This window comes from Papio anubis, chromosome 10, assembly GCF_008728515.1.
Source record: "Papio anubis isolate 15944 chromosome 10, Panubis1.0, whole genome shotgun sequence".
Taxonomy (NCBI): domain Eukaryota; kingdom Metazoa; phylum Chordata; class Mammalia; order Primates; family Cercopithecidae; genus Papio; species Papio anubis.
The window spans coordinates 36,541,375-36,554,742 of record NC_044985.1 but is presented as its reverse complement, the minus strand read 5'-3'; the positions used below and the strand labels follow the sequence as shown (position 1 = coordinate 36,554,742).

Sequence of the window (13,368 nt, the reverse complement as noted above, 5' to 3'; positions counted from 1 at the left end):
GGGATCAAACAATCCTGCCTCAATCTCTGAGTGGCTAGGAATACAGGCGCATTTCACCACACCTGGATAATTTAAAAAATTTTTTGTAGAGGCAGTGTCTCACTATGTTGCCCAGGATGGTCTCAAAGTTCTAGGCTCAAGCCATCCTCCCACCTTGGCCTACCAGAGTGCTGGGATTACAGGCATGAGCCACCATGCCCAGCCCATGATTCTTTAAAGTTCTAGCTTTTCCTTGTATGCAGTATTTTTCCATGGGTAGGTAACATAGTGAGATGCATTAACTCCTGAAAACTATAATTAAAGCTGATAACCAAAATGTTAAATACTGACTATACATACACTGTTATATTTGTCTCTTGGAAATCACTCACAAAACCCAGACAATGAACAAGGAAAAGTGATGAGAAATGAACTGGAGATGTTGAGTAGGTAGTGTAGAAGAAGCAGGATAATGAATTATAACATAGTCAAAAATGGGAATGCCTATTTAGATATTCCCCAAAATCTAAACTTACTGCCTCTGCCTCTTGTTCTTTAACACTGTTAACAAACCTTTAATAACAACCAAGACAAGACTTTCTATCCAGTCTACTGGATTAAATACACAAAGAAAAGGACAGCTTACTAATTGACAAGTTTATATATGTGATATTGCAGTATATCTTTTAACTTAGCAAAGTGGAATACATGGAACCATCTTTCCAAAAAACATACCTGTTGAAGTCCATTAACTACCTATCCGGAAATATATCTTGCAAAGTTCTCTATCTTGTATTTCCTAAACATCTTGTGCTTATGTAAAAGTGAAAGTTGCTGAGATTTATCTAATAAATATATAACAGTAAACATAAAAAGATTTTAATATAAGAAAATGCTTTTATTTCTAATCTCAACCTCTTCTTATGAATTATTGATCCAAACTGATGATTTCATTAAATATGTCACCTAATATTTACTAAACAGTAATGAATGTTACTTTTATTCTTCCTCTGAGGGGTTTGTTTCTAGGGAAACACAATTGATAGTCACAGTAAATATGGTCTTCTCAAATGGTTTTCCCACTTCAACTATTCTGTTTAAAAAAACAAAACAAAACCAAACCCAGGTACTTAAGTCTGCAGAGATAGCAAAAGACTACTATTTTAACAAACCAGTTAGATATGATTTATTTTACTCTCTTACAAAAAACTATATACATTGTGATCCCAATTTCGATTTTTAAAATATGCATAAAGAATGGAAAAATATACATTAAAATGTCAGCAGTAATTTTCCTTATTTCCATTTTTCTTTTTCTTTTTTTGGAATTTTCAACAAAGAATGTGAATTACTTTTATATAATTAGAAAAAATGCTTTCATTAATATTATTGCTTATTTTAGGTGAGAAAACACATAACCTGTCACAAAGATATTTTTATAAAAGCATGATGTTGCACATTGATAAAATATATCAATTTGATTTCAAAGAAAATATTAAGTCTGAAGATTTCAACTTTTTCAAAATGCGGAGTTGTTTCCCTGTACAAGGACTCACTCTACTGGTGACATAGAGAATATACTTAATCTGACATTTCTGAAGTAACTGCATATTTTCCATAAACACTAGAGGGCAGGGTTTTGACGATAAAACTCAACTTCGTTTGTATTTGTGTGTGTGTAAATATTTCACTTATATTTGGGTATATATATAATTTATATTTGTATATACGTACACATTATTTTGTACAAATACAAAATGTATATACACATTATTTTGCATAATAAACTCTTGGGCTCAAGCAATCCTTTTGCCTCAGCTTCCCAGTAGCCAGGACTACATAATGAATATATATATATATATATACACGCATTGTTTTGTATTTATACATATTTATGTGTATATATATTCTGTATTTATATGCAAATATATACACATATGCAAACACAAATATAAATACACATCTTTTATATTTTGTATTTATAGAAATGAATGTGTATATTTTGTATTTATTTATATTTTGTATTCATTTGTGCATATACAACATATATTTTGTATACGTTTCAAAACCATTTTCAGAGATTAATAAGTACATAATCTAAGGCTCTAATATGACACCATTTCATATTAAAACTGGATCCACTAGGCTGGGTGCAGTGGCTCATGCCTGTAATCCCAGCACTTTGAGAGGTCAAGGTGGGCAGGCTGCTTGAACTCAGGGGTTTGGGACCAGCCGGGGCACATGGCAAAATCCTGCCTCTATAAAAACGCAAAAATTATTTGGCATGGTGACATGCCTAGAGTCCCAGCTCATTAGGGGAGGAGGCAGGAGGATCACTTGAGCCTGGGAGGTGGAGGTTGCAATGAGCTGAGATCGCGCCACTGTACTCCAGCCTGGATAACAGAACCAGACCAGACCTTGTCTCAAAAAACCCAAAAACAAAAAAACATAATTACTAACTGATATGGTTTGGCTGTGTCCCCACCCAAATCTCATCCTGAACTGCAGTTCCCATAATCCCCACATGCCATGGGAGGGAGCTGGTGGAAGGTAACTGAATCATGGGGGTGGTTACTCCCATGTGGCTGTTCCACTAATAGTATGTGAGTCTCTTGAGACCTGATGGTTTCATAAAGGGCAGTTCCCCTGCACATGCTCTCTTGCCTGCTGCCACATAAGATGTGCCTTTGCTCCTCCTTCATCTTTTGCCATGATTATGAGGCTTCCCCCTCCATATGGAACTGTGAGTCAATTAAACCTCTTTCCTTTATAAATACCCAGTCTCAGGTATATCTTTATTAGCAGTGTGAGAACAGATTAATACAGTAAATTGGTACTGGTAGAGTGGCGTGCTGCTGTAAACATACCTGAAAATGTGAAAGCGACTTTGGAACTAGGTAACAGGGAGAGGCTGGAATAGTTTGGAGGGTGCAGAAGACAAGAAAATGTGGGAAAGTTTGCAACCTCCTAGAGACCTGTTGAATAGCTTTGACCAAAATGCTGATACTGATATGGACAATGAAGTCCAGACTGAGGTGTTCTCCAACAGAGATGAAGAACTTATTGGGAACTGGAACAGAAAAGATGATTTCTGGCCGGGCGCGGTGGCTCAAGCCTGTAATCCCAGCACTTTGGGAGGCCGAGATGGGCGGATCACGAGGTCAGGAGATCGAGACCATCCTGGCTAACACGGTGAAACCCCATCTCTACTAAAAAAATACAAAAAACTAGCCGGGCGAGGTGGCAGGCGCCTGTAGTCCCAGCTACTCAGGAGGCTGAGGCAGGAGAATGGCGTGAACCTGGGAGGCGGAGCTTGCAGTGAGCTGAGATCCGGCCACTGCACTCCAGCCTGGGCGACTGAGCGAGACTCTGTCTCAAAAAAAAAAAAAAAAAAAGAAAAAGAAAAAGAAAAGATGATTTCTGCTATGCTTTAGCAAAGAGACTGGGAGCATTTTGCCCCTGCCCTAGAGATGTATGGAACTTTGAACTTGAGAGATGATTCAGGGTATCTGGTGGAAGAAATTTCAAAGCAGCAAAGTGCTTAAGAGTTGACTTGGGTGCTCTTAAAACCATTCAGTTTTGGCTGGGCGCGGTGGCTCACGCCTATAATCCCAGCACTTTGGGAGGCCGAGATGGGTGGATCACGAGGTCAGGAGATCAAGACCATCCTGGCTAACATGGTGAAACCCTGTCTCTACCAAGAATACAAGAAGAATTAGCTGGGCATGGTGGTGGGTGCCCACAGTCCCAGCTACTCAGGAGGCTGAGGCAGGAGAATGGCATGAACCTGGGAGGTGGAGCTTGCAGTGAGCCAAGATCGTGCCACTGCACTCCAGCCTGGATGACACAGCGAGACTCTGTCTCAAAAACAAAAAAAGCATTCAGTTTTATTCATTCACAAAGACATGGTTTGGAATTGGAACTTACGTTTAAAAGGGAGCAAAGCATAAAATCTCGGAAAATTTGCAGCCTGACAATGTGACAGAAAAGAAAAAACAATTTTCTGAGGTGAAATTCAAGCCAGCTACAGCAATTTGCAGAAATAATGAGGAGCCAAATGTTAATTGCCAAGACAATGGGGAAAATGTCTCCAGGACATGTCAGAGGTCTTCATGGCAGCCCTTCCCATCACAAGCTGGGAGGCCTAGGAGAAAAAAATGGTTTCACAGGCCTTGCTGCTTTGTGCAGTCTCAGGAGTTGGTACCCTGTGTCCCAGGTGTGGCTAAAAGGGGTCAATGTACGTCCCAGGCTGTTGCTTCAAAGGGTGTAAACCCCACGCCTTGGTGGCTTACATGTGTTGTTGGGACTGCAGGTGCACAGAAGTCAAGAACTGAGGTTTGGGAACTTCCACCTATGTTTCAGAGGATGTATGGAAATGCCTAGATGTTCACGTAGAGGTGTGCTGCAGGGGTGGAGCCCTCATGGAGAACCTCTTTGCTAGGCAGTGCAGAAGGGAAATGTGGGGTGGGAGCTCCCACACAAAGTCTCCACTGGGGCACTACCAAGTGGAGATGTGAGAAGAGGGCCACCAGAATGGTAGATGCACTGACAGCTTGTACCATGTGCCTGGAAAAGCTGCAGACTCTCAATGCCAGCCTGTGAAAGCAGCCAGGAGGGAGACTGTACCCTGCAAAGCCACAGGGGCGGAGCTGTCCAACATCATGGAAACCAAACTCTTGCTTCAGTATGACCTGGATGTGAGATATGCAGTCAAAGGAGATCATTTTGGAGCTTTAAGATTTGACTACCCTACTGAATTTAGGACTTGCATGGGCCTGTAGCCCCTTCGTTTTGGCCAATTTCTCCCATTTGGAATGGGTGTATTTATAATGCTTGAACCGCCACTGCATCTTGGAAGTAATTAACTTGCTTTTGATTTTACAGGTTCATAGGCAGAAAGGACTTTCCTTGTCTCAGATGAGACTTTGGACTGTGGACTTACGAGTTAATGCTGAAATCTGGGGGACTGTTGGGAAGGCATGATTGGTTTTGAAAGGTGAGGACATGAGATTTGGGAGGGGTCAGGGGCATAATAACATGGTTTGGCTGTGGCCCACCCAAATCTCATCTTGAATTGCAGTTCCCATAATTCCCATGTGTTGTGGGAGGGACCCTGTGGGAGGTAATTAAATTATGGGGGTGGTTACCCCCATGATGCTGTTCTCATAATAGTGAGTGAGTCTCACAAGATCTGACAGTTTTATAAAGAGCAGTTCCCCTGCACATCGTCTCTTGCCTGCCATCATTTAAGGTGTGCCTTTGTTCCTCCTTGGCCTTCCACCACAATTGTGAGGCCTCCCCAGCCATGTGGAACTGTGAGTCAATTAAAACTCTTTCTTTTATAAATTACCCAGTCTTGGGTATGTCTTTATTAGACAGCATGAGAACAGACTAATACACTAATAAATACATTGAAAATTGAGGCCTTTTACTAAATTGATTCTAATTTAATACAAAATGCAAAGATAATTTTTTAAAAAATTAACTGTTAAATGCCCTCAGAATAGCAGATCTTTAAGAGAATACTAAAACCTTCTCTAACCCCAAAGGCTTCTTACATTTACAAGGTTAATGAATCGTGATGGTGGTAAAAGAGAAGGTGAAAGGGAAAATGATACTCCAGGAAGAGAGAACAGCAAGAGTAAAATCATGACATCTCAAAATTGCATAGTTTATGTGCGGGATGTCAAGCTAATCTGGTATGTGACTACAATATAGGGTGCAGTAAGGAAATAGCTGAGGTTGGAAAAGTAGGGTAGAGTCATTTGGGGAAGGACTGTTCTGCTATACTTAAGAGTTGGACTTTATTCTAAAGGCAATAGGAAAGCTACTGGCTTTTAACCAACAGAGGGCTAGATCTCTTTTTGTTAACGGAAATACAGCAGTTCAGTTATACCTTGGTATCCACTGGGAGATTGGTTCCAGGATTCCCACAAATACCAAAATCCATGGATGTTCAAGTCCCTTATATAAAATGGCATGGCAGTTGCCTATAGCATATGCACATCCTCCCCTCTACTTTAAATCATCTCTAGATTACTTATAATGCCTAATACAAAGTAAATGCTGTGTAAATAGTTGTTATACTGTTTTTTATGTGTATTACTTTTTATTGTTGTATTTTAATTTTTTTTCCCAAATATTTTTTATCCATGGTTGGTTGAATCAAAGGATGTGGAGCCCATGGATACAGAGGGCTGACTGTATATAGGGTGAATTAGAAGAGTGAAAACTTAAGAGGAAAGAAGGCCAAGAAATCAAGTATACTAGCCTTAAATAGTACAAAAACAGTGAAAATGCTAACAGGAAGCTTTCTAACGACATTTAAAAAGTCAGGAAGGAATGGACTTCATGAATGGACAAATATAATGAATAAGAATTTCAAGCCCTGGTGAGTGAAATGGGTGGATACTGATGGCTTCAAAGCAAAGACTAGAGTTTTAATCACTCTAAGTGCAAAATGCTTTCTGAAATCCAGGTAGCAAGGTCTATTAAACAGCAAGAAATGTGTGGCTAGAATTCAGGGAAGTGAGATATAAACATAAGGAAAAAATATGATTTCTTTTTGGTGATTTTTGAAATGAGTCTCATTACCTTAGACTTATACCTGTTATTAAAGTAAACTTCTAATTGAGTGGTACCCATGTAAACTACGGGATGGCATTGTAATGTTAGGCTTAACTCTTAGTCAATTTAGATTATTATTTATCCACCTCAAAAACACAGAACTAAAATTTGTTGGAAAGCACATGATTTTATGTTTCATATACAGATAGGGATTAAAACATTAAAAAAATATATATATATACACATAACATACATATATACAAATTCACATTTCATTTGAAGTCAAGCCAAAATTTTAAAAGATATATTTATAAGACAAAAAAAATTGGGAGTTTACTAATAATGAAGGCCAGTAGTACCAATGATTATTAAAAACTGTAACTGGTATAACTTCACATTTATAAAGTCTCTCAAGTAAATGTTTTTATCTCTACAACCTGTCCCTGAGGTAGGCTAGAGGTGGTAGTAACAACAATAGTATTAGAACAACATACATAAATTTAATATAATTTAGTTTCCTGTCTTCATGTCCCCCCCCAAATTTCTAGAATAAACTAGAGATCTTAGATGTTCTTATTTTGGAATTTGTATTTAAAATTGTAACTTTCCTGGCATGAATAAACTAGATTAGAACACTACTGAATTTTCTAAAATTCTCTGAAACATGGAAAATATAGACCAAAGAAATTTAATACTGTTCCACTATGAAAAGCATCCATTCTGGTCCAGACATATAAAGTGGGTACCATAAATACTTGCTAAATATAACACAAAGTTAAAATCCTAAGGAAAAGTCCAACCAATTATTATGTTCTTGTAAGTCTGACCATGTATGAACCTAGTAAAACTTTCAAATTGTTAGCATTAATTTTGCCTTTATAAACAGTTTTAAATCAAATTCCATTCCAAAGGACAAATACCCATCAAAGATTCTTAGTTCTAAGATAATCCCCTGAATTTCAGTTTTTAGAAAACAAAGCATTACCTAGATATAGAATTTTAAATATTATTCTCATGTATCTAAAGGCTGGGCCTACAAGCTGAAAAGTCCTATGTTTTAAGCCTCAACATATTTCGCAATCAGCCTCTTGCTTCTACGTATTTTAGTATTTTCAAGTGTTGAAATGCATTTAAAAAATAAACAGGAAACAGGAATACTTACTTGAACCTGGCAGGTGAAAGAGGAGTAGGAGGAAACATTCCTGGTTCAAAAGAATCAAAGTAAGTCACTGTCCAAGAAAAGCTGCAACAGGAGAATCCAGCAGTTAGGGATATTATAAGTAGAGTCCAGAATCCTTAACAGGAAAAGAGAGGGGGAAAAAGTAAATTATTAACACCAAAACAATTTAAATTAAACCAGTATTCTCATGTTCATATCATGTATATTTCTCATCTCCTAAATTATATGGACCTGATATTATAAGATTTGAACTTACTGCAAGCTAACTTATGTAGAAATAAGTGTACATTACTAAGGCACAACTAGAAGTCATATCATTGAATATTTTAATTAAATGATAATATGTGGGAAAAAAGGGTAAATTCAACAAGAACATAACATCTTCAGTTTTATGAAATTCAACTACAGAAAACATGGTTATAACATTTCACTAGACTCTTAAGATGTCTTGAGGCCAGAAAAGGTGGCTCATGCCTGCAATCACAATGCTTTGGGAGACTGAGGTGGGAGGATGGTTTGGGGCCAGGAGTTTGAGGTTGCAATGTGCCTCGATTGCACCACGGCACTCCAGCCTGGGAAACAGAATGAAACCCTGTTTCAAAAAAGAAAAAAAGGTCATCAGATTTTTCATTTAATTTCATAAATCATACCTTGCTATCTTTATTATTTAGTACTAAGTGATTCCTTTCATTCCACACCATGCACTTTTGAAACATGCCTCAATTTGGGGGTATCTCCTCTTTACAGTTTTCTTATGAACATTATAAACCTATTCTGATTCTTTAACCTTGCTCAGTATATGAACAAAAGTTGCCTCCTGATTTACAAATGTGTGGGACCCTAGATTTTATTTGCACTGAGTTTGGAACTGTATTTTCTCACAGAAGTCAAGTCAAAAGAACAATAGTATAATGGACTTAAGGAAAAAGCGTTGAGAAGAAGAATAGGAGACATAAAGGAAAAAGAAAAGAGTAAGTTAAAGGTTTTCAGATACTATTCATAACCCATTAAGAATAATAAAAGAACAATGAATGTTCTTGTGGTTATAGGAAGACAGGAAATACTGATATTTAACTGGCCAACTCCTTTTAGTAAGAAGTACAGTTTTATTTTGATGTCAAGTTTTCAAAAATTTTATAAATTAACTCACTTATTCATCCACTCAATCTATATTGAGGGGCTACTATGTGTTGGTTATTGTGCTAGGTGATGTGGATATAGCGGTGAGCAAAATAAAAAAGATAGCTGTCTTCATGAAGTAATTCTAGTGGGACAGAAAGATAATAAAACATGTAACTAAATTAACGAGATAACCATATACTGTGATAACTATTTTGAATAAATAAGATGTTACCACTTTAAGGAGGTAACATCAGAATTCAAATTGAAAATGTGAGCATATTTTTCTTGGAAGAATCAGTTAATTCTAAAATTCACATGAAATAATAAGCAAAAATAGAGACTATTCCAACCAGATATTGAAATATTATAGGAACTGAATACCTAAAACAGTGTGTACTGATACACAAATAGATGACAGGGCCGGGCATGGTGGCTCATGCCTCTAATCCCAGCACTTTGGGAGGCCGAAGCAAGAGGATTACTTGAGGCCAAGAGTTTGAGACCAATCTGGCCAACATGGCGAAACCACCTCTACCAAAAATACAAAAATTAGCTGGGCATGGTGGTACATGACTGTAACCCCAGCTACTCGGGAGACTGAGGCAGGTGAATCACTTAAACCCAGAGGCAGAGGTTACAGTGAGCCGAGATAGCACCACTGCACTCCAGCCTGGGCGACAGAGTGAAACTCTTTCTCAAAAACAAACAAACAAACAAACAACAGAACGAAGCAGAATACAAGATTTGGAAGAAGGCGGAAGAAGGCCCAAATAGATTAATAAAGAATGTTACTAATTCAATGGGGTGACTACTTACAAAAAGGAAAAGAAACTGGATCCATACCAGGTACCCTATACCAGACTAAATTCTAAAATGTACCAAATAATCTAAATATAAAATTGTAGAGGGAATCCCTGGAAAAGTCATTTATAGCCTTGGAGGGATAAAGGCCTTTCTAATCACGATACAAAAATTCATGACCCATATAAGACACAGAATTTCTACTATACACAGTCAGCCCTTCCTATCCACAAGTTCCATATCTGGAATTCAACCAACCTTGGATGAAAAGTATTTGGAAAAAAAAAGAAAAGTAACAATACAACAATAAAAATAATGTCAATCAAAACCAATACAGCATAACAACTATTTACATAACATTTACATTATATTAGGTATTACAGAGAGTAAATGGGAGGATGTGCATAGGTCATATACATACAAATATTATCCAATTTCATATAAAGGACTTGAGGATCCAGATTTTGTTATCCACAGGGGGTCCTGGAACCAATTCCTCACAGATGCTCAGGGACAACTGTATATAGGTAAACACACATACTACTATATATGCATAGCAACATAAAATGTCAAATTGAATGACAAAAAATTTTTAAATAAAACATAACCTTTGCAACTTACAGCACAAGGAAAAATTTCCTGTTAATACAAGTAATTCCTAGAAACCAATAAAAAAAAAAGACCAGCAATCCAAAACCCAAATATAAAAAGTTAAATGCAATTGCAGAATAAAAACTATAAATGTTAAAACATGAACAGATGCTCAATTCAATACCATTAATAATCAGAGAAATTAGGTATTTTTTCATCATCAACTGACAAAAATCAAAAAGTTGTATAACATTCTCTGATGCTGAGGCTGTGAATAAACAGAAACTCTTCATGCATGGCTGTTTTGGAGAGTAAATTGTTATAATTTCTATGGAGAGCAGTTTGGCAGTATCTGCTAAAATGATGCACGTATATGTTCTTTACTCCAGTAATTTTATATGTCTTTAGGACAACATATCTCTGTATAATATACAATTATACATATATATCTTTGTATATTATAATATACAAACCTCTATAAAATGACATATATACAAGATTGTTCTCTGTTGCTTTGTTTGTAATAACATAGATTGGAAACAACGTAAATAATCAGTAATGAAGGTAAAGAATTGGTTAATTAGGTACATCCATACAATAGAATAATATGCAGCTAGAAAAATGAATGAGGAAGCTCTTTAGGTACTGATATGGAAAGATCTTGAAAATATACTGGTGAGCTCAATACTGAAAGTTCAGAACAGCTCTATGCATTTGTATAAATAAGAGGAAAATATGCATTATACACATACATATATGCATATGTTGTATATATGAAGAAATGTATGTTGTACTTAGATATTTTAAAAACTTTCTAGAAGGATGTAAGAATTTAACATTGGTTCTCTGTGGAGGGAGGAAAGAGTGGTTGGGAGAAAAGAGTAAGCCTTTTCAGTCTATATTCTTTTATACTTTTTGAATTTTGACCCATATGACTATTCTACCTATTCAAAATAGAACTAAGTAAACTTGTAAAAAAATTTTCAGTCGGGTAGTCCTTTTTGAACAGAGGAGCAGCAGGGCGGTTGTACCAGAATCTTTGTAGACTCGTTTTTAAACTGTGTCTGTAAAACAGGTTTCTGAAGAGTGTGTTCCATGCCTCAAGAATACAGCAGTAGTTGAGAACGCTAGCGGATGACTTACGAATTATCTTATTTCCCGACTACACAAAATTATCCACCAGTCTTATTTTAGCAAGAAGCAGGTAAAAAGTACATGCAGTGGCCTGTTTGCAAATCTTGTGAAGCTCAGTTAACAGACTGAAAAAACTGTTGAAGTACAGACTCAGAAGAATTACTAATGGCAAGTGTGGTAAATTATTTCTCCTGATAGTTCCCTCCTCCCACCTCCCACCTGTTAAAGAGCTAACAGGCTCTGTGTTCATTTCCCCAGAAGAGGAATGTGGCAAAGCAGAAAGAAGAAACAGCCTGTTTTTCTACTTCTACATTGCACAATATTTACGGAAACTAGTGTACAGATATAATCAGGGATAGGAGTGTGGATAAACAGAAAATGTCTTGAATGCACAGCAAAGACAATGAGTTGACTGGAGTACAGATAAAATGTTCGTGGGGAACAGGGAAAAAGAGTGAGGGGCTTACCAACAAGTGAGAATGATTTCCTTAGTTTAAATAAAGCATGTTGTATGCATGTTTGCACTTATGTGTGTAAATGGGGAAAGGGAGTAGTGCTACAGCGGCTTCCCGACAAAGCATCTAGAAAAGCCCAAGCAAAACCATACATAGAGCATAGCTGTGTACAGTATCTTGGTAGGTAAGTACAGAGCCACGCTTACGGATGCCTCTGCCCTAAGCCTGGCATAGAAACACCACATGGTCATGTGGCTGGAAGTTGCTACATCTGAAAGACCGTCCTGACCACAATAAAAGATATTTCAATAGTCACTTTAGCAAATGTCTTGAGGATTAGTCTGCATCTTCACCCCAATATCCTGGCACAGTGTCCACCTCTAGCACTTCAACCCAAGCTGGAATTGGGTGAACACAACCTTAGAATAACCTTCCTACCAACCCATCAGGATAGAGGGTCAAAAAAATTGTAAGATTTAGTCTACAACTACAACTTATGGGTTGCTATATTGCCAAATAGCTCTTACTTGCTATTATTTAGATGACTATGTCTAAAGAGGGGAGAAAATAATTGACAAGTTTACTCAAAGTTTAACATACTTCTCCAGAACAAAGATGGTAGTTAAGAAAAATAAAGTGTTTCGGGACTGCTATAGAATGATGAAACTTCTAGGTAAGTGAGGAAAGACACAAAGTAGCATAATCAAATGTGAGGCTTTCTAAAGCCTGTTAAACTTTTTCACTTGAGTGCTTTAATAGGGTACTTGTCAAATTTAATACAAGAATATTCGTTTTTCCAAAATTACTATTCCACAATCTAAGTACTTACTTCGCATTGAGCATTTTAACTATTTTATGTTCATTTTAAACTAATCAAAAGCCACATCATGGGTAAATCAGGTCACAATGATGGGGTAAAAAAAGTACATTGCAACATTGGGTCTAGAAGTGTTTATGATTCAGGCAATTATCCAATTCATCTGCAAATAAGCAGAAAAGCCACAGAAATTGGTAACTCCCAACAACTAAATTTGTTACAAGTCAGTACCTGCAAAATCCTCATGCTAAAAGGTTGACGTTTTATAAGCTCATTTTAGAAATAATTCACAACTTTAAAAAGGATATAAAAATGAAAGTGTATTAAATGAAATTCTTCCTTCCTCAGTTTGCCAATTTCACTCCTAAAAGCGATCAGGTTAAGAGTCTGTTATGCATCTTTCCAAAAATTATATACATATCTAGGTAATATAGATACATATATGGAGCTAGTTATATATAAAACATATATATATATATTCTCAGTTTATTTTCCACAAGTGGGATTCTCACCAGAAAAATGGTTCTGCATTTTGCTTTTTTCACATATTCTGGAGACCTTTTGTATCAGTACCCATAGCCACAGTACTGTTGTATATTTTTATTCTAGTTTTTCTCTATTACAAACAATGCTACGAGGAACATTCTTGTATTTAGGGGTACAGTTGTATAAGGAGATAGATGTTACAAATTTCCAGAAGAACTGCTGCCAAAGGTTGCAGG

At 36.8% G+C, this 13,368-nt stretch overlaps 1 protein-coding gene across 2 annotated transcripts in view; it reads right to left on the bottom strand.

Annotated features, from left to right (window-relative positions):
• ARL6IP6 (ADP ribosylation factor like GTPase 6 interacting protein 6) overlaps positions 1-13,368 on the bottom strand; it is a 45,035-nt gene that overhangs the window by 19,423 nt on the left and 12,244 nt on the right. For both annotated transcript variants that reach the window (XM_003907482.3, XM_021923626.2), the window contains exon 3: positions 7,709-7,841. In XM_003907482.3, coding sequence (XP_003907531.1) covers positions 7,709-7,841 — 133 coding nt within the window. The remainder of the gene's footprint in view (positions 1-7,708; positions 7,842-13,368) is intronic.